At 39.2% G+C, this 23000-nt stretch overlaps 1 protein-coding gene across 1 annotated transcript in view; it reads left to right on the forward strand.

The window, feature by feature from the left end:
• Positions 1 to 23000, forward strand: part of CPA6 (carboxypeptidase A6) — a gene marked incomplete at both ends in the record, with an annotated part of 79589 nt that overhangs the window by 16223 nt on the left and 40366 nt on the right. The window contains one exon of the mRNA XM_084216783.1: positions 19569 to 19644. Within this exon, the coding sequence (XP_084072909.1) occupies positions 19569 to 19644 (76 nt within the window). The remainder of the gene's footprint in view (positions 1 to 19568; positions 19645 to 23000) is intronic.

Here is a 23000-nt window from a genome sequence, read left to right on the forward strand (position 1 = left end):
TTGGCAGTCTGAACAGACTTTATATTGCCAGCTTTAAATTGGGCCTTTGAGTTTGCCACATGCTTTATCTGGTGATGGGCTGTCTGGACTGCCATGTGTTCCTGCTTGCAGCAGCTTTAGCATTTAATATTTAGGTTTATTCCCCTCCCTTCTCTCTCTTCAGATGATCTCCATGCAGGAAAGCTTCACACTCAATCCATGTGCTTAGGGCTTGTGGCCTTGCTCTTCTCAGCCTCTAAATATGCATTTCTCATCAGGACTGGGACAAATATGCAGTACTACAAGAGTTGTGATCCTGCATAGCCAACAATTCTACACTCAAAGACATTCAAAAGCAGCAATTAAAAGATTTCCATCTGTACAAGATTCTTGATGTGTCCATTTTGACTGGTCAGAAACTTCTAAATTGCTTTCTTTACTAAACTAAGGCTCTATTATCAAAACTCTAGTACTAGAGGAAGTCACCTGTAAACTGCATTTGTCAGTTACGAAAATGAATCTAAAATAAACTGGGTATGTCATCACAGATTGTAAATGGGCCCATTTGTGTGTACCTTGATTTAATGTGTTCTGCAGAGAAGCACCTTACTGCTTTGAGAAGTAGATGGAATCTGCTGTTAGGGAAAAAGAGCCTTGGTTATCTCCTGGATGTTGAGTCCTAATAAAACAAAAAATTGCTTGAAAGGAGTATCTGTAGTTTCCAAATTAGGTGAAATAGGAAATAGAGGAATTTAAATCGTTCACTGTTGGTCTATTCCATTTCTGGATTGTTACAGCATCCTGGTACACTTGCCCCTACATCTGACTCTTCAATCTGTATATAAAATACTTCTGAAGTTATGGGGTCAGTTATATTAATGCTAATCTTAAGAATTACCTTTTTTTTTTCTACTCAGACCATGAGATCAAAAATATCAGAAATATCATGGAAAATAAGTTTCCTCTGTGAATCTATATACTCAAAGCCAGCAGGTGAATAGGCTAATGCTTTTGGTTTTCAGTATCCATAATTTCTTAAACTTCTCTTAGAGTCTGCACAAACTGAACACTCAAAGTCAGCAGTGACTGGGAAAACAGAGGATTGCAGATGTCACCCCTCACTGACTCCATGTGCTACTTGTCACAGGTGCCACTGACTGCACCAGTGTGTTATGCTGAGTGACAGTCAAGTGTTTTCCTACAAATGTCTTCTAACAGCCTTTCCCCTCACTGCCTCCATCTTCTTCATGCACTCCCTGTTCCTGTGATAATGGTGCTCCCACTTCTCTTCCAATTTAGTGCTTGTTTAGAAATTGTTACTGCCATCAAACCTCACACCAGCAGTGGGCACAGAATGGATTATCAGTCTTCCATAATCCAATATAAACAGTCATTGTAGTGTGGAATTACTAAGTATGCTGTTAAACTAATTTGAAATTTAATAAAATAGTTTCACTTATGACATTGGTATCAGAGAACATAAATAAGAGAGTTCTGCTTCTTCCCTGTTCTCCACTGTGAGTAGTAACATGACAAGGGAACTCAGCAGCTACTCTGCTCTTCAGAGGGTTCCCAAAGGCAAGTTTTAGGTGTCACTCCTTAAGTGTGACCATAAAGGAGAATTATAGAATCAGGAATCTTTTCACTTTCACGTCCTAAGTGATAGCAAATGGCAAGCTATCAGCCACCCTGACCTGCTCCCTGAGCCAGCCATGGATCTGGGGTATTTCTGCATTATACTGGATTTATCTGATCATGTGTGGACATGGTCATTTACAACAGGGACAACTCTGACAACAGTGCACCGGGATGCCCCTTACCGCTGTGGCAGCTGTATCAAACTCCAGCAGATTAACAGGCTTCCTGTAGGCAAATAGCACCCAAAATACTCATCTACCCAGGGAATTAGGCATCTGTTAACTTTATCTGATCGTTTCTTTGTTAGACAGTTCATTCTCTTGGCAATTGACCTTCAAAGTAAATGTGAAATGCAAACTTCAGAGCAGGAAAATGAGCTCCTAACATCTATCAAATCACTTAGTGAAATGCATCACTGTTGGCTCGGACAGAATGCTTCCTAATTTAAGACTGACATTTATGTTACTCTAAAATAGCTAAACATGAATACTGAAGAGACAAAAGAAGGTAGAAACATCAGAATTAGTAGTTAAACTTTTACATCCCTTAATTTTAAAAGTTAGGTTCATGGCATGAGGTTCTAAAATCTGTAAGAACAGGGGATTTATGGGTTTGCAAAAGACCTTTAGAAAGATATGCACATGTATAAATGAAGCATTAAAATATTTTATGGAGAGGTTTTGAAGAAGAGTGCTTTAGTATCATTGACACTTGCTTAAAACTGTAATATTCCACATAAGAGTCTAATGTGGAACTGAGAAAGATTATTTTACACATTTAGGTGTGTGCTGACTTTGATAGCATTCAGATATCAATGCTTGTGTAACATAGTGCCCTTGTAGGCAGAAAACATGTGTCAAGTAGAGCTGATAAAAACAAAAGTTACTCTCAGTGTTTTTTGATTAAACGGGCCTTTGACAGAATAGAAATTTCTGTGAGGCTTTTTTCATGCTTGTGCTGATGAAAAAAAAAATAGAAGTAGTCAAGCTATTTAAAGTATATTTTAATAATTTTTTTCTGGAAGCTAAATAGATTAACTTTTTTTCTTACAGCATCTCTGGGAATAAATAAATTTCATGAGTAATTATTGACAAATTAGAATTTCTGTCAATAATGACAAACGTTTGAGGGTGAAATGTCTCTCTCCAGAAGACAGAATGATTTGTAGCTCATGTGTTAATGACATGGATTTGAATGGGGAAAATTGTTTTCCACAAGCAGTGATGGAGGATATCCATCCATCCTCTCAAACACATGGTCTTCTGTAGGAAAAATGGCCCTCCAGGAATTTACCTTTGGTAAATTTAAAGTACTTTTGGTTAAATTTTAACCTGAGGCCTACTCATAAGGTCTTTGAGTCAGAATAACCACCCTTGCAGGTTCTGTGTGAGCAGCCAGTGCTGTGCAAACATTCTGGTCAGGCTGCACCACCTGGCGCTGAGGAGCAGACATTCTCTACATTACATGGATCTGCTTGGGTTTTGCTTTGGTCTGGCTGATCTCATCCCACAGACTAAAAACTGATTTGTGTTTGGGATGCATTGTATGTACCCCAAGAGCATCCCTCAGTTTATGTTCAGTCAAGTCCATGCACCCCCAGAGCGGTCCAAGGTCTGTGTCACAGTGAGAACCACATGTGTGTGGGAAGGGACTCTCAGGTTCCCTTCAGAAGGGCCCTTCTGATCTGAATTAAAAGGTTTATGTAGCTTCTATCCCTCTCCCAATACTAGCACCTAAAGAACAAGGTGTCTGAAATACTGCAGCTGTTAAACAGCATGTCTGCAGCAAAGGTTTCTTCCTAATCTCCATCACTTCTCATTGATAAAGATACTGAGATTCTCTTGGAAGAGAATATGGAACTGCTGCATTGGTGATGCCTTGTTTTTGTAATTTGTGGGTATAAACAGGGAGTAGTTCCATCCAGAGCAATCCATGATTCCTTTCTTTGCACATTTTTGCAAGTTTTACTCAGCCATTGGCTCCTTTTTCAGAAGAATGCTTTCACATTGTAATCAGATTTGTATTGCCTAAAAATGAAGTAATTACACCACACCCAACACAAAAATAGAAAAGCAGGAGCTCTCAGTATCGATTTCTTCCTTTAATTCATTTGCAAAGGTGTCTTTTGAACCCCTCCTTTATGGAAACCAGATGTCAATAACTAGAAATGCAAATTCTCCAATAACAAGAGTGGTTAATACCAGGCTTTCACTTATGAAATTACTATAAAGGGAGTCATATTACCATGAGTGGGTTTCAGAAATGCAGGGCAAGTCCCAGCAGCCCAAGAGAGTTTTCTGAGACTGAGCTGAAGATTTAAGAGGAGGCACCTGCTTGTCTGTCTGTGGCAGCTTCCCTTGCAGTAAACTGAGCACAGCTGTCACAGCCTCTTGCTCCAGGGCAGAGGGGAAACCATCCCCTTCCACACCACACCGTGTTAATCTCCACACTACCTTGGCTCTCTGGTTTACTGAAAAAAGGTGAACAGAATCAGTGAGAACAATTTCAAATGTTTCAGCAGCACACTGCTCTTCCTTGTGCAGGTGACACTGCCCAGCCAAGTATTCAGCTGGCTGTCACCTACCACAGGTAGGTCTGGCTGACTCTGGGTGAGGAGGCTGTTCCAAAATAGAAGTGCTCTGATGAAGATGCTTTGATTAAGGTAACCACCTTTTGACACATTCTAGCATTCAGAGAATCTCAAAGCAATTTTATATTGCATATGCTATCTGGAAGCACATCAAGAGGTATTTAAGGAATTTAAAGTGCTTGAGGCACGAAGCAAAGGCAAAGGGAATTGTCTTGCTCTAGGCATCATGACAAAAACAGTTGCTGGAGGCAGGAAACTGTCTCTGGTCAGGGCAAGTGTGATCACTGCAGATATCTGAGGCTCCTGCAGTGCAGCCCTTCATCCAGCACCACTGAACGCTTTGTTAACTCTGTAATGCTGTTGTTCATTTAATCCTCATTTGTACTGTGTGTTTCTTACTGTTCAAAACTGTGCTCCTTGAGCTAAAATGCTACCTCAGACTTTTCTGTTTACAAAAACAAGCAAAAAATGCACTGATTTTCTCCTTTTTCTTTAACATTGTTCAATGGTTCCTTGTTGTGCTGGAACTGCCTTACCCAAGCTTCTACTTGACATCATTTTGCTGTGAATATTTTAATCTGCTGCTTGGGCGCATTTACTGGGCTGTTTCCCAGTTGAGTAGTAGTTTGGGAAAAAAGTTTGGAAATCTATTACTAAAGAAATATTTCATTATTATTTATTTTATATTTACATTGTCTCTAATTATAATATTAGTAAGATTTATTAACACCAACTTTGCTGCTTCTGTAAAAAAAATATTAAAAGCAGATTATCTAGCATATCTATGTAATTTATTTTTCTGTACAGCTGGCAAAGATTTAGAAAAGACTAGCTTAACTTCCACTATTTTTCCAAAATCAAAATGTGATAGATGAGCTAAATATAGATGAGCTAAATATGAATGGTGAGATCAGAAAGTGACCTTGTTTTTTCTCCAGCAAACAGACAGACCTGAGCAGTTCTAATTGTAGTGCTCACTACAAGCAGTTTATGCCTGTATTAACAGGCTACATATTATATGTAATTGCCATGTTAAGCACAGCAATATGAATCTGCTAGGATTGGACTACAAATTTGGATTATTCCAACATTCAGAGTGTAACCTAATAATTGCTAACCATCACTGGTCTTGCTACAGTCTCTTTTATGAGAAGTCAGAATACCATCACTCATTTCATGCAGACCACATTACTGTGGTTGATTCCAACTCTAGAGCCCCTTTCTGCCATAGAGGAAGAGAAGTTTTGAAATACAACAGACCAGTGAAAACAAAAAAAAAAATCCTTAAAATACACTGTATTAAGGATGTTTAGGTGTTGCAGTAAACTCCCTTCACTCTGCCATTAAGCCCAGACAGGAGATTTCACATGCTGCCTGAGTTATCTCCATGATAATTTGGGCTACTGACTCTTGCTGTTGGGTTTACCATTGGGTGGTTTGCATTAGAAGGGACCTTAAGGATCATCTGGTGCTGACCAGAAACATTTTACTTTTCTCTCCATGCAGAATGGGAAAGTTTTCAGAGTGTCTCATAATTTTCACTTGTCCACATTGCTGTCATTGTCCAGCTGTGTTTCAGGTGTAGATTTTACTGCAAAGTGCTCATCTCAGCAAGCCTTGTGGTACAATGGGGAGAACTTTGATATTGGCAGCTTTTTTGGGTGTTACACCAACTCACCCTACAGTCAGGATATTTAAAAAAAAAAAAAGAAAGAAAGCCATCAAGATTAAAAATGTTGCTGTGAGGATTCTACTGCAGAAAGATTTATTTGTCCATATGCCCATGAAGGTAGGTATATTTTAAACAGATACCAATAATGATCTTTGGATTTACGGGTAATAAACATCCTGCAATGAACATTTGGCCCCAACATCTGCAGAGCACAAATGTCAGCAGATAAGAAAATTCATGATCAGTTTATGCAAGCAGGTGGAACTCTGTTGACTTGAATAAAACAAAGTGTATTAACACCAACAAAAAAAAAAAAAAAAAAAGAATGCCAAATGCTTTTGAAAGGTATTTTAAAGAATAGTTTATTATTTAAATATTTAATATAAATCTTTCTCTTTCCAGTCATAAACACAGATTGCCTTGAAGTTAAATATCAGCCTCTCAACACAGCTATAATTTATGGACAGCATTTATTCCTTGGTGAAGTATTTTACCTCTCTTTAGTTACATAAATAACCTCTCCAAGACCTGTTAATTTATTCATTGCCTGTTAATCCTTATTTGTCACCCTTATTTTAAAAATATACATTTATCTTCTGCTAATGAGAAACAGGAATAAAAGTCATTCTCAGTTGGTTCAAGGAAGCATCAGAATGTGCAGAGTGGTTAGGTTAGTGTGCAAAGCTCAAAATAAAGTGCTCAAAGCAGTCATAGCCCTGGAATCAGAGAACAGCATATATATACCTTATATATATTAAGGCTGTCTGTTTTCTTGCCTTTTTCTTCTTTTGGGAGGAAAAAGGGAAGAAAACAGAGAGCCTTAATATATATAAGGTAATAATATAAAATATAAATAATAGACTATAAAATGGAATAGGATATGGAATAGAATATATAGTATATAGAGAGAGAATGTAAAACAGCTTAACTGCATTGTGCTCTGCACTGCACTGGTCCTTACAGAAATATTTCACTGTATAGATGATGAAGAGGGTTTCTAGGAGGTGATTTGTGTCTTTATCAGGCTGAATAGTCTTTGGATGCCCATCTCTCCCTGTGGGCTGTGTCAGGTGAGGTGGCCTGGCACCACAGGTGATGCAAGCACCTGCTGAAGACAGCTGCTCACGTGCTTTGCCAAGGCCCTTGTGGTCGTCATTTTTACAAAGTGCTCCCTCTCAGCCCTTTTTGGTTTTGTGCCTGGTCTATTAATGAACTCATGTTGGTAGAAAGGACAGTGTTTTCTTGTGTGCCCACAAACATCATCTCCCATGTGTCTTCAGACTGCCATAATACAACAGAATCATTCTGGGAATTCACAGCACCCTGGTAGAAGGTGTGGGAGGGTTGCAGCACTGCTCAGGGAAGACCTGTGGAATTGGCCTCCTTTTCAACTGGTTTGAAATTCTGGCAAGCTCAGTAGGTGCAGTTAAACTAAACATTATTCTCCTAACCAAAAGCAGAATTTCCACTATTTTTGCTTAGAGAATTCTTACTGTGGCATGCTGCAAGGTCAGGGTGTTAGCAAGCTAAGAGGCACAGAAGTTTCTGTAGAATTCCAAGTTGTCCCACAAAAATAACTATTACCACAATAAAGAAGTAAATCACAAGCTTGCATTTCCAGATTTACTCAACATGTATCTCCAGCATCCCTGAAGTCAGAAGTGATTTTGTAGAGAACTGACACAGCTTTAATCTAGTGGAAAAAATTATTTCTCAAGCAGCTTATAAAAATGGGAAAATGTAATTGCCTTAATGGCTGGTGCAGCTGCGTTACAGGAGCTGTCTTCAGAGAATAAATAATTTCATTGCCACTAAAATATTTATATCCCTCTCCAAGCCTTCAGTTTGATTTTGTTTTTCAAATAGTATTCTGCATTTGGTGTGCTTTTGTTTTCTTCAGCACTATAGGTATCAATTTTCAATGATAGGATAGCAGGTCAGTTTTGTGTAAGATATTCAGGACTTGTTTGAAGAACAAGAGGTAAAGAATTTGTTTTAGAAAATCCAGGTCAAAGGAGAGTCTGGTTGCATATATGCATACCACGACTAAGTTCAAAGATTCAGATCCATCAAATTATGCACAGCTCTCCAGTTTGTACGTGTGGATGTGTTAAACTCTTCCTTCCCATCCATTCCTTGCTGTTAAGTGAGACTGCAAACTTGCCATTGAGTATAAACATGTTTAAATGTAGTATCCTGACATTTTTTATCAAGATGTGTAGCTGAGTGAGTGCAAGAGCTGTGATGTATGTATTACACCATCGTTGGGGATTAAGGCTGTCCTTAATCTGCCCCTGAGAAACCTTGTGCCAGGTTGGAACCTAAATTTAAGGCTATGAAAATGCAGAAGGACCAAATGTAATATCCTGATGGGCCATACAAATGCAAAGGCATTGGGAGTCTTGCACAGCCTTTGTGAAGAGAGCCCAATGTCCAGCAAACTGAGTTTGGTTGGCTTTTGCAACCCAGCTCCTAAATACAGCTGACCATGGGTGTATCTGAGAGGCCCCTCATAATACATAAAGCCACTTCACTTTTAAAATAATGGGGAAAAAGACCCAACAACAAACCCTCCACTTTGTCACATCCCTGAAAAATAACTGAACAAAATTCAATGTGTTCAAGATGGAGATTTCCAAAGCAAAAGCACTTCTACATACCTATTGTGCTGATGTTCCCAGCCTTTAAAATCAGTAATGAAGAAGTTCACTGCGGTGATCACATCAAATTTTTTTGGCTGGTTTTTTTTCAGTTTCCTGATAAATACAAATGTCCCCCCCATGTAATTCCAGTACAGTAATTCCTACAGGGAATTACTGTACTGTTAATTGTACTGACGTGTAAGGTGACTTGTATATTCACCTGCAGGTCCTAGATGTGATTCCACATATCTTTGCTGTCTTTATTCTTATCTGTGCTTTGACAAAATATTGATAGAAGAGCTGCAAGCAATCATCTGAAGAGCTGCTGGTCTGTGAGCAGAGAGTGTCCAGGGAGGGCTGGGAGCACACACCCAAGCTGGCAGCATGGGCTCTCCAGAGGGGCTGGGTTCTCCCTTTGGGTAGTTTATCAAGGAATTCTATGGTATGAGAAACAAATGGATATAACCTCTGTTTTTCCAAACAAAAAGGCCCAAAAAACAGTTTAAATATATCTATTATCAGAGCCTGAAAACAGTTTAAATATATCTATTATCAAAAAAATTATAAATAGCATCCATAAAGCTGCTTGGAGCAGCTGTTTAAGTGTTTTCCTTTTTGTGTGCTAAAATTGTCCCACCACAGAAGGTTTCTATACCTTGATTCTATAAATCCATCACCATGGAAAAGTGGTTCTTAGGAGAGAACAGTCTGTGAGTCATCATAAGCTTTCTTGTTGTAGTACTACATCTAGCTCCAAAGGGTTGTTTTGAACTCTCATATAAAAAAACCAAAACAAAACAAAAAGCTACTGGCCTTTATCTCAAAATCATAAAAATATGAATATTAAAAATCTGTTATACTTAGTAAAATCAAACTCTTTATTGCAGGCACATGTACACTTAATTTGTTTACACCTAACAGGAAATTGGATTGATATCTGTAAGGAAAGATGGATCAGTAAATACACTGCAATTTTAAGTATATGGGGTGTAGAATTGTAGCTGCACTTTTCAGTGCATAATTCTTAAAAGTGAAAACAAAAAAGTTTTCATGGAAATTACTTTTCTCTCCTTCTGCTTCACACATTTGGTTCCCATGTTCACTGAAAATGTAATTAAACAGTTTTATTTTCAGATTTATTCCAAAAGATTTTTTGAAAGTTGATTTAAATAAAACCCACTGCATAACTAAGCATCCAAAAACACCTCCAATTTTTTCTAAACAAGTTACTGTACAACACCTGACAGTGCTAAAAAGCAAAGTACATTTGTTAATATTTGCTACCCAACAGTGTAGGTTGCTTCCAGAGAACACCCAGTCACTCCTCAGCAGTGTGCACCTTGCATCCTTTCTCAGGCAAAGATGCTTGGACACGGGGCAGTAGAGTCACACAGGATTCAGCTGGAAGCCAAGCTACATCCAGGTTGTGCATTAAACTGGGAAATACCCCCAGGTGCAGCTGTGCCTTTGCAGACTCACTGCTAGGTTTGTTTCATTGGTCTCTTTATTCAGTGCAGATGGTGGAAAGCAAAAATGACACAATGTGCCAGGGGTCATGGAGACCAACCATGCAGCATTTTTAATTCAAAGGCTCTACCATACATCTCTGCTTCATATATATTTAATCTGTTCCTTTCCTGCAGTGGGAAGATCTCCTGTTTGAAGAGAAATTAGCAAATACCATTTGACCTCAGCCTAGGTGTGCAAGGTGTCCCTTTGCTGAGGGACTCTCCTCATTGCTGTCTCTAGAGATGCTCCACCTGGACCAAGTTATAGCATCTCAAGTCAGCACTGTCACCTTGCTCGTGTCCCTGGGGGGGAAATAAGAGAGCTCCCTGTGAGACTCAGAGTTGTGGCAGTATTTAGCATGCAGCATCATGTGCAATTGTTTCTGGGCTTAGTGCGTGCAGATTTACAACTTCTTCTTCAAAATAGCATCTTAAGTTGATAAAGAGTTCAGCACCCACATCTCTGTTATGCTTATCTGAGACCCAGGAATAGCTCATTGTCCTGTAATGGAAAAAAATTAAAAAAGCCTGCCTTTTTTCTTTCTTAACCTAGCAAGGCTTCATGGAAGTCAATGGAATTATGCCAGCCTATTGCAGTAACACCAGCAAAAAGAGAATTTCCTTACAGGATTTTCCTCATTTTTTTCAGCAAATTTCCTGTATTCCCCAACTTTGAAACCTGCAGATCCTGTGTTTTTGCAAAATTGTGGAGAGGCATTGTCCTTTATTTGAATAGTGACACTAAAAGTGTCCTTTCCATGAATTAAAATATATAATCATTATGTGGAAGCAGACTAGGCAAGAAGTGATGATAGAATAGTTTGGGGAAACTTAGCATGCTACAGACATCTCATGCAGCAGTATTTCACACCATAACATTTTTTACTCCATAAATATTTTCATCTTTCTTGCTGTAACTTGCATAAATGAATAAATGCATAGAAAACACTAATGATAAGCCCTAAATTAAATCTAAGCTCACCATCTTGACATTTACTTTTTAAAATATGTATGAATCAATTCCTCTGATCTTTTTTTTATACACTTACAAACACATGCTTACAAGTTATTTGTGTTTCAGGGCCAAGTACAGTAATGAGTTAAGGCTTCCTCCTCCTATTGCTGAAAGACTTTGTACAGTCATGAGGGCTTGAGGACAAAGGTTTTAAATTGAGCTCAAGAGGTTGCCTCTCAGGAATAACCAAATCCTTCCAAACTTGCTCCCATTCAGCAGCAGGAATTGCTACATGCCCTTAAACCTCATTCTCTATGCTTTGAATGATCATTACCTACAAAAAATACAGAGTTTTTCTTTATTTACAGTTATTGTATGAAGCTATTTATTCAAGAAAGATTCAAGTCATGTTAGGAAAACTTGATGGACTTAATGGCTGAATCAAAAGAATGGGGTGAAATGCAATAGTTCAAGTTTAAGATCATACATACAGGAATTTCTCCTTATTACTGCAAATCCTTCGATTGGATCAAGGAGAAAAACCAGCAATGTAGTATTCAGCTACAGGATGAATACTACAGTGTGTTAGGACCATAAAATTGAGTTTGTATGAGAATCTTCAAAGGAGTAACAGAGCTTACACAGTGCTTTTGGTCCATGTTCAGAAGCAGAAAACCAGGAACAGGTGCAGAGAAGAGCTACAGGGACATCTGATGAAATGATCTCCAGATAGCTCATCAACCAAAATTCTTCTCTTACTCTATTAAATTATTTCTCCAAAGATGGAAATAATTTTGGATTGAATATATTACGAGCATTAGACGTATTATAATAAGAGGAACAGAGTACAATTAGAAAAGACCCGCTGCTCATAAGGTCTTCCTCTTTGCTGCTAAAGGAAATTATGTAATAAATTTGGCTAGGTTTTTTTTTTTTTTTTCTGGGCCACCTATAAACATTCTGTTTAAATTAGAGGAGAAAAGAAATAAATTTGAAATAAACCCAAATTTTAGTGAAGAACGCAACTTATGAAAATAAAAGTAAGATTTCTTCTTTGTTTTTCAAAGATAGAAATATTGTCTGATCCTTGAAAAGAAGTCATCAAGGCAGATAAATTGCGTGCCCCGTTCAGTGGTTTTCACACAGCTGGAAATGTGCAGGTATTTGACTGCTGTGGCAAGTAAAGGTCAAGTAAAACCATAACTTATAAAAAGTGGAGTCCAGATAGTTTATGTTCTATAAATTAAGGATTTTCTATGAACTTCAGACATTCGAAAGGAAGGGTTTAAAGCTTACACAGGTATATAGTAAGCTATTTATTAGTATCAGAAAAATAGCTATTTTGCTTATTTCTGGGTATATGGGATTTTTAATATAAGCACACTTTTAAAAATATCAGTTTTAATGTGTTTTGTTCTTGGTAGCGCATACTGAACTGGGGCAATTTTATCAGAATATCACCAGTTTAAAATTTTCATTAAAGACTGTAGAAGACTGCTTCCATTGAAAATATACTTTATATTTTCCAGGTTAGTAGCTTGCCTGGACAACCAAAAGTGGGGGTTATTTCCAACCTTTGAGCATATTTCAAAATTCCCCAGCTGTCTCCAAAGCAAGAGAGCATGGACACCTCTTGTTTGAACTCTTTGCTGTTATTCTACAAACATCAATACACCGAAAAAATCAGAGATGTAGAAAATATTATATTATTTGAAAAGAAAAGGGTTTTTTTTTTTCAACATCATTGAGGGCTGTGGAGTAAATGCAGAATGTTTCAAGGCTTAGGAAGAGTTGTAGAATTTTGTTCTGTGAGAGCTGTATATAGTGCCTTGCTGCCCTTACCATGGCCAACAGGAAGCTTAAAAGCCATGGGTTTATTTACATCCCCATCCTCTCACAAGTTTGAAGGATGAGATCACCCCTGTTTATAGGGGTGGGGAGCTGAACCATGCCTGCAGTGCCAGCTCTGCAGCCCAGCCTGTCCATCAGGCTTTGCAGGCAGCTGTGTGCCCGGTCTCAGAGTCAGGCTGAGTGCCAGGCTTTGGCAAGTCCCTGTGCTTCAAGCACACCCACCACGACAGAGCCCAGGGTCTCACTGCACACAAACCAATCCACCATCAAATGTCTCCAACCAAATACAGGGTCTGTGGTTTTTACACATGAATGGATACAAAGCATATGGAGCTCAGTACAAGGAGCCTTCTGGCACTGAATCTCGCTGGAAATGACCTGTGGTTGTTTGTTCGAGGTCTTAAAGGAAGTCTGGGTAGAAAAATGCAGTTCTCTACCATTGAGCCCTTCTCCCTTCACCCTTCCACTCTTGGTATCTAAATTCTGTAGCAACCTTCTGACAGATTTGGTGTTCTTTCTTTCACTGAGGCCAAGAGCAAATCTGCTGCACAGAGTCCTGAGATACTTAATTTGGAAATAGTTCCTGCAGTTGTCTCAAAATATACACAGGGCTTGGAATGAACTGAAGCAACTCTGGAGCTCAGAAAAGCCAGTGAGCTTCTGTGTGGACTCCACAATGATGGCAGCTGCAGGAATGTGCAGGCTCTGGCCTGAGCTTAAGCTAAGTGATTAAGACATGGATAAATGATGGGACATAAGAGATTGATGAATATGACAATATGAAAAGCTGACAAAAAATTCAGAGAGCACTGTCAAGTACAGCTGGTTCTTACAGAAGATAAAGGAGGAGGTAGTTGAGAAAAGGTTGAATTTCACAGGCAATTGAAAGGGAATTTTTTGGGCAACAATACCTGGGTAAGCCCGTCAGTGATACCACGTGAAGCTGAGATTACCTAGAAATGCCAGATTTGGTACTGATACAGCAAAGCTGGGACCAGTTGGGGAAAAGTAATTAGGGATGGCTTGTTTATTTGAGAGGAGGTAGTGAAAGCAAGGTGGAAGTGTGTTGAAAGGGAGGATGAAGAACAGGAAAAAAATGTATGAAGCTGATGTAATCAGATCTGCTCAGGACACTGGCTGGGGAGTAATTGTTTGCTACAGTCTAATCAGGACATTAAATCAAGTTTGTCTGGCCCCACCACACAAGTTCAACATGCCTCTGCAGGATGAAAAGGGGAAGCTTTCCTCTTTGGGCAGAGTAGCACCCAGATGGACAGATAAACTTTCTGGTCCTGCCAGGCCTGACAGCATCACCATCTACTCCTTGCTTCCTTACAAGGCACAGATCAATTCACTTTATTGCCATAAGCCATGGCAATAAAGAAGTAGATGGGGTTATAGCAGAAGCTCCTTTCAATAATATGTTACCAGAATGATGATTATCCTTTCTTTAAAAGTAGCAGTAGTTCAAATAATATGTCATTGGAAGGATTGTATCCAAGTTAAACAATCATCAGCTGTTTCATGCAAATATGTTATTACAGTATGTTTCTCAGGAAATTAATATGAATGAGTATACATGCTGTTACATTTAAGCAGATTACTGCAGCCTCCCCCCTGGATCTTAATCCTGCACAGTTAGCACAATATTTCCTTGTCATCTGGTTGCTTAATTTGGTCTGTTTGTTTAAGTGTTTACGGGTCTTGTTACTTATTTTATTTTCTGCCCCGAATCATTGCCTTCTTTCTCTCTTCTTTTGCACATGACTGGATGACACTTGATGAAAGCAAGACAGCATTCATTACCATACACAGTTCATTTTTCTTTTTTGAGGCAGAGACATGCACTGAAGCAATTGGTTCCCACTTCTTGTGTTTAAGCTAGGTGGCCCTATAGCCAGTGCTTATGAGACATGGGAGGCCAGTTTTTATTGGAAAAGCTTTGTTCCTTCGTTGGAATGGAAACTGAAATGTTTGCAGATACTAACATTCCCCTACCATATGTCTCTGAAATGAAGCTGTGCAGAGGAAGAGTGCTAGTAATATAGCATTGCTTTAGTCTGTAAAGTTTCCTGCTGGGTAAAGAAACTCTTTTTGCACCTGAAAAACATCTATGAAACTCAGATATTCCATGCTCAGATATTCCATGTAAGTTCAGATCCCCAAGAAGTCATCTGTGCTATGCTGATAAATATAATACAAAAACATACTTTGCTTCCTCAGCATTTCTGCCTACATTACCCAAGCACCTATTTTTTGTCAAAAATTATAAATTAGCCAGCTCTTTCTTATACTAGGAATGGTCTCAGTTTTCCTGCCTTAATAGCTAAAAGGCAGAAAATATATACATTGCTATTTAGACAATACAAATGGCGTTCTCTTCTGTTTGGATCAGCATCTGCTGTAATACAGAAAACCATAAGGAGGGGCTCCGGAAGTTTTGTAAATTTTCCTTTCCAGATGTACCCACCAGGTCTCAGGAAGAAGCCCAGCCTTATTTGTCTATCTTGATTTTGTAGCACTATTGAATCACAGTTAAAACTCTTCATCCCAGTAACAGAGAGAGAGAAAAGCATTAATGTTTTATTATTTCTTAACCTCTTGACTATCAGAATTTAGTGGAGAAAAGGGAATGAAGCAATTGATCTTTCATCACAAATGAGATCTGGTGGCATATTGGGAGTTGACAAGAGGCTTTCATACTGTAGATCCTTTCAGATGTGTCATTCAGCCTTGATGAAACTCTAAAGTGCAGCAACTATGGCAGCTTGTTCTCAAGAACTGTAATCCCTCCTCTACTATTAGGAATGGGTGCCTTTAAGTGGGGATTTATTTTCTTTCCTATTTTTCTATACGTATTTGATTCATAGCATATCACTTCTTAAACTGTGTTTAAAATACTTGTAAGGCCTTTGCAAACATGCTTTTATTAAATTCCTTGGGAGAGCAGAGATCTGATTAAGGTTCACATTAGTCAGGAGAATAAAACAATAAAAAGGATTTTCCTGGAGGAAATGAGGAATTTACATAAATGCAGTTCATGCCATGTGACTTCATCAGGAAAGTTTCATGAGAGAGAACTGCTAATTCCATCAGTAAAGAAGTCATAGATGTGCTGCAAAATAGTTTCTTTGGATCCATCTGGTCTGTTCATAGATGAGTAAAACTATGAATTAACTGGGAAAAAAAGTAAATGAAAAAGCCAAAGAAATAAACCAAGAATTTCAGTCCCCACTGGCATCAGGAACTATTGCCCTTCCCAGGGCCACGTAGCATATTCTGGGTTTCCAAAGCAGCTGTGTCATTTCTCATGCTGTTCCTGAAAAATATAAGGGGGTGATGAAGGAAAAAAGAGAAGTGACTGCATGTCAGTGCTGGCCAACAGCTGGTCACCCGTTTTGCTCAGACATGAGGCTGTCCCTGGGGACATCAGCCGTCTGGCCCTGCTCTGCTCACCACACTCATTCAGTCCGTTCATTTACTGAAGCTTGTGTTCTGCTCTTGGCAAAGGCTTTCAACACAATTTTGTGTTTACACAAAATTCGAAAGATCTCACTAAATCCTGGCTTTGAATTCCATTAGCCTAATTGCTAGGGGTAAATTGAAAGTTTGTCATGGTGGATATAAACTTCTACACTAATTTATACAAAATATATCTCATCTTGCTGTTTGTTTAGAATTTTTTTTAAAAAAGGTTTAAAAAAAAATGATTTAGAGGCATCATGGTTAGAAAAATAACCTTACCTGCATAAATCAGCAGACTGCTGACATAAGTCTGCAGGCAGCAAAACTTTCTTTAGATAGATATATGTATGATTACTTGTTTATTTCTCCTCAACAGCTCAACATAAAGGATGGCAGGGGACCTTGCCAGGGGATGGTCCTGAGTGTTTGGGGTGCACCTGCCATTTATCAACCACATCAGTACACAATTAGATAGATTTTGTTGGCTTTTAAATAGTGGGTAGGTTACTGAATTTCTACCCTAAGTTCAGTGGGTATTACATAGCATTTAAGGTAATAATTAGATTTCTTTAATGGGAAATGTAACCAGAAAAACTGTAAAGCTAAAAAGTGACCTTAGGACTATGGGTTTTGACTGTAGATATCTGAAGTAAAGCTAGATTTCCTATCTGTGCTTTGTTAAGGATGCATAATGATTATGCACTGACTAGCCAGCCTACAGAAGTGGGTGTTAGCAGATAGTTCTCAGGAATCCAGTGTATTCCCATAGCTCGCATGCACAAAAATTGAAAGGGCTTTGCCATAATGGCTTAACCATCTTTTAATAAAATACTGAAATTACCATGCTGAACTGCTAAACTGATTGCTGTGCTCTAGCAGCAGACTGGGCCACAGCTTGAAGCATTTCCCAACAATGTGTCAAGTGATCAATCTGTCACAGCACCAATACTTTCCTCTCCAGGGCAGGTTTTTGATCACATTGGGAAGGACAGAGTTGCTGAGCTAATCGAAGGCAGTTTACAGTATGAATTCAAGACCATACCTCAGTGATATCCGCTCCTTCCAAATTCCATTACAGCTGTGTAACACATGCTTAGCTACTTATTTCATTAAAATCTGGTATTTATATGCTGGTTGTAGCAATCCTTCCAGAAATGTCTGATGGATCTTTATTAGCTACATCAACTTCCTGGGCAATCATTACTTCTTTATTACTTTTTCATTATTTTTTTCTTAACAGCAATTTAGTACTTAGACGTGAGTAATGGAAAAGAATATTACTCTTGTATGTATTATCAATTAAAAGCATCTCTTTTCCTTAAAAGATGAAGCAGTTGTAGTACTCTAAGAGATTTATTCCCCTCTGTGCAAGCTCCAAAGCAGGAGGCTTGGAAGCATAGTAATTTCTCCTAAATTTTTTGGGCTGCCAAGATATAAGAGGGCTTTCAGAAATCTTTTATTCCTTAGGCATAAACTATTTGTCCAGTGAGGTCAACAGCAGGCAAGGCAAATGGACTGGGGGCCACACCTGTGGGTACATCAGTGTTACTGCAGCAGTAGCCTGGAGTCTAACTGGACCAAAAACTTTAATGCCATGTGGGAGTTGGAAGGCTTGGGACCTGTCAGCAGGGGTGAGAACTAAAACTAGAGAGCTGAGACAAAAAGAAGGATCAGTGGCAAACCAAGGGGAGCAAATGTTGACTGGAAAGAAAAGATTAAAAAAATAGGGGTCGAGGGAAAATTATTTCCAGAAACAGGTAAGCCACTTGAGAATTCAGAATTTATTAGTAGTGCTTTCTCCTGAACTGGAGGTTTTTAATGCTTACCTATGTATGCATTAAGGATTCTTGCTACAAAGGTGAGTCCTGCCAGAGCTGTGGCTGCAGCTCACCTGAGGCAGGACCTGGTGCCTGAGAACAGCAGCAGCTTGGGAGCCTTCCTACAGCAGTGAGCCAGGAAGGGCACACTCAGCAGTGCCGTTTCTAGTCGGCCAAATACCTTCTCAGCAGACTCAGAACCTTCAGCAAAGTAGGAGAGTTCACGAGATATTTAAGGGTCAAACCTCTAAATATCAAAGGAAATTCTACTGTTTAAAATTGCCAGATAATATAGAAACTGTAGATAAAGAAATTGTTTAAAAGGCATTCTTGCTAGTAGACGGAATTGTAGAAATAAAGACATGCATGACTGCCAAGATCTCTTGGAAGAAAAGTACTGATTATCCACAGTATAAATTAAAAACTCAAAATGTAGGAAAATGCCAGAATTCACATTGGCCACTTAAATTTATTTCATTCTTCTTGTGTATGGCTGATATTTTAGTTACATGATCATCCCCTCTATTTTCTGTGGTCTCCAGTGTTCCATAGGTCATGACAGATTGTGGTCATTGAAGGGTCATTCAGTTTTTTGTTTCCTGTTGGCAAAATTATGTCCATTGAGATCATAAATCATAGAATGGCTTGAGTTGGAAGGGACCTTGAAGGTCATCTAGTTCCAGCCCCCCCTGCCACGGGCAGGGACACCTTCCACCTGAACAGGTTGTTCAGAGCCTCATCCAGCGTGGCCTTGAACACTTCCAAGGATGAGGAATCCAAAGCTTCTCTGGGCAATCAGTTCTTGTGCTCCTCACAGCAAATAACTTCTTGCTTGTATCTTACCTAAGCTTACTCTATTTCAGTTTCTGTTAAAGAAAGTGAATAAAGTCAGCTACAATTATCTAGAACCTTCTGAGCATGTATGAGCAGCTATTTACTTCACAAAATTTGTGTAAGTTTTAATGGGTAAAGCAAAAGGCATGCCCCAATATGAAGATCACCTCTTTTCTCAAGTCAGCTCCCCTTTTGAATGCATGAGAACAATGAACTTTTCAAAGTCCATTAAAGGTTTAAACATGAAAAAGCAATGTATTTTACTTAATCTCATCCTCGGAAACAGATCAATCATTTTGGAAAAAGATTTTTTTTGTTGTTCTGAGGCAGATGTTCAGTATGGAAGATGTCATCATGAATGGTTTAACTTAATAGGAATGAACAAAACATTTGGATGTAAATGGAAGGTCAAGCTGACACTGATCTGTAAAGAGCAAATCATTTCTATGGAAGTGCATAATCCAGCAGCAAGTTTAGAAGCAGAGCTCCAGCTAACCCAACATTTTCCAGGTGCTGAAAAAGAGCACAATTACAGTAGCTATCTGAACCTAATTACTGTCCCTTTGTACTGCTGCAAGGAGTCTTAAAGTGCCAATTCAATTTTCTGTTATTGGCAGTGATAAAGTCATACGAGTTGTTCCTGAGAGCGAGAGAGAAACACAGATCCTAAGGGCTGCATTCAACAGGATTAAGGTGAGTTTGATTATTTTCATCGTCTTTTCTGAACTTTTTTGAAGACTGTAGTGGATTCACTGACTTGCCTTTATTTGGCACTTCAAATTATTTTATTATCTGGAAAGAAGTCTTTGCCCAATCAATTCCTAATTTACCAATAAAATAGCATAGGTATTAGATTCATCATGCCTGACAAATTTAACAACACTTACTTCCTTAAAGTGATACAGGTGCCATACTTGTAAATTTGCTTTCTTTTCTCTTCCACTTGCTAGCCTACATAATTGTTTCATTATTTGCTCAATCATTATTTAAAACACTGAGTTAGTTCAAGTTGTGAACACACAGAGGAATATGAAAAAAGCTTCAGTTTAAGAATCTCTCTGGCAGAATAATTTTCTAGAGGCAGATGACAGAGTGTGTAGGACAGGGAGCCAAACTCTTTCTTCCCTGGCCTTTCCCTGCAGAGGTAAATGAAAGGCAGCAGTGCCACTGCAGCAGTGCAGCACTCTGCAGCATGCTGCTTTGCTGGCACAGCTTACCAAGGCAGAGGCAGCATTTCCACAGCAGCCTGGCCCACTGTCCCTGAGCATGGGGACTGCCTGTCAGCCAGGTCTGTAGTCCTGAAAAATGGACTGTGCCATGCACATGCACTGCCCCCAGGCACTGTGGGAAAAGGATAAACTTCTTTAATAGTCACCGAAACAGCCTAACCCGAGCGGAATCAGGGAAGTAACAACTTGATCAGTGTTGAGTGCCACAGCATTTGGAGCATGTGCAAAAGCTTTGGGCTGCTCACTGCCTTCAACTGCAGCAAACTGTGAGGCAGTCTGTGATGTAATTCTGCCTCTGTTGTTGAAGCTTACATAAATGATTGTGTTCTCAGTGAGGAGCAAATGAAGGTGCATATCATTTTCTAGTCCAATAGTTAACATCTGGGATACAAGCAAATCAAGTCTCTGTCTGCATACCAAATAAAACAAAACTAAGGTGTTAGAAGAGCTCTTACACCCTTCCATCTTTCAGTTGTGTTGAAGCTATTTTGCTAGTGTTTTTTAAAGAAAGAGGACTGATCTACCTTAGGTACCTTAGCCCAGGAGAAGGCTTACTGCTGTGAATACTCCAGCGGTCAGGACGTTGGCACCTTACTGGCTTTAAGTAGGAAAGCTGAGGCTGTCTTCATCATATCTGTACTTCTTAACGCAGTGTTTGGTCAGTTCCCTGTTCAACATGCTGTGCTTTGCAACCCCCATTCTCAAGACATCCAGCCTGTGCACATGTTTCATGAAAATTTTCAATGTTGAACAGTGGCAGTGTCATGATGCCATGGATTGGACACTTTGCCCTGTAATGCCCGGCTCTCCTAAAGAATATTGTCTCACATTTGTTCCTGCGCTGCTTACTAAGAGCCTGACCTTCACCTGTGAATGTTACTGTAACACCCCAAAAAGGATACTTGTTTTACTCCCAATTAGGAAAAAACCTAACCATAAACCTGAGCAATACATGTGGAAGCTGGTTTTTGCATTAATTTCTCCCCCCTGGATGTTGGAACATAAAGAGGGAGCACATGTGTTTTTTTCCTTTCCCCTCATATTGTAAAGCCTGCGAAGCAAAGGGGTTACTCACCTTCCTGTAACTGTTTCTCATTACAGAGCTCCCTTAGGCTCCCAGAAAGAGATTCCTTCAAATCAAAGTGGGAGCGGTAGAAACTTGAATAAATAATTGCATTCTGTAACTCTGAGAGCAGGATAATAAAATTTTGGCAAACTTCAGCAGAATCTGACTAGTTAATTAGAAAATGATTGATTCAGATGAGAAACTAAGCTGAGGAGGTTGAAAGGATGACTCAAAAAAGAGAGAGTGTAGTGACACCCAGTTTCATGAGCACAGGCTGGGTTTGGCTGCATGTCAGCTCTTAGGGCTCTTCCACCTGCAGCTGCTTCACTGCCCATCTGCATGGGGTGGAAGAAACACCCAAGAGGATAACAAGTAATATATATGTTTAACATTAATTTATCATATTTCCACCCTGCAAACAAAACCCCTCAAGTTATTCCCTCATGAAGAAGTGGATCAATAATGACAATCCTCAGAAATGCCCAGTCCTTACAATACCAGCAGAATTTCAGTTGTGGCTGCAAGTCACCAGCCACCACCACTGGAGAACCATGCATTTGGAGTTGTGCAGTTTTTAAGTCTCCATGTCAATTCTCCCCTGTCCTTCTCTCACCCCCAGACTTCCAGAGTTGAAATTCAATGTACAGTGGATTTATGTTCTGTTTTTCAAATACGAGCCTTTAAGCACAATGCTGATTATATGCTCTGGAGAAAATGGAAGACAGTGCACAAAAAACCCCAAAAACCTCAGTAGTGCAAAATAAGCTGCAAGCAAACCCCAGATATAGCCCTGTTGCCATCTTAACACAATATGCCTGACAAACAGCAGAAATATGAGCAGGAGTGTCAACAGAGATGTATGAATTGCTATAATTACAAAGACTGCACTTTGGATTTTTTCAGTTTGGAGTTAGAAAATCAGAACTAGTTTAAAGACACATCTCCTTTGAATTTATTTTGGTTTGAGCAGTAAATTAATACCAACCTGTTACATTACTCATACATTCTGTTCCTCAAGGGGGAAATAAAGATGGAACTAGGATCTTTTCAAGACATTACTGTTTTCTTATGTTACTCAGTGTTGTGCAAAATTCAGTTTTCAACCTGAGTTATGATGTGGCCAGATAGTATTCTCTACCATTGTCAGTATTATAAGATTAAGAAAAGTCAATAAAAATAAAACTTATACCATTTTTGTTGGTGAATTGAGAAGAGTACATGCACTTGGGTTTCAATTCAGACGTGTTTCTCTATCCTGGAAAGTCAGTCTATTAGAGATGAGGTATATTTCAGAGGTCCAAAACTTACACTCTCTAGAAATGTCAGGATTAGTCCCCATTAGTCAAACAGGAACTGGGGTGCAAAAGTCATTTGGGGAGCCCAGTTTACCCCGCTGTGATCCATGCACAACATAAATATTTTGAATAAATTCCCAGGACAGTGCAAGCACAGAATAGATTCTGCACAAATGGATTGTATGCCTGCTGCAGGATTTCCTTGCACAGAACAGACCATCTGTGGTAATAAGGCCAAGGGAACATAATCCCTCCTGTCCCAGGCTTCCTCCTTGCTGTGTCTGGTGGAGGGAGGTTTTCTACAGACTTGTGGTGTTCTGTGCTCATTCCAGCCATCCTTTAAATTGACACTTGTATGGCAGAGTGATTTAGCCTTTTCTTCTGGCATACATCTCATAATCCAAAGAATTATTAAAAAACTCCTTTCTGTTCAGTTCATATGACACTATCCCTCTGAAG

Source organism: Fringilla coelebs, assembly GCF_963513975.1.
Source record: "Fringilla coelebs genome assembly, chromosome: 1".
Lineage (NCBI taxonomy): Eukaryota > Metazoa > Chordata > Aves > Passeriformes > Fringillidae > Fringilla > Fringilla coelebs.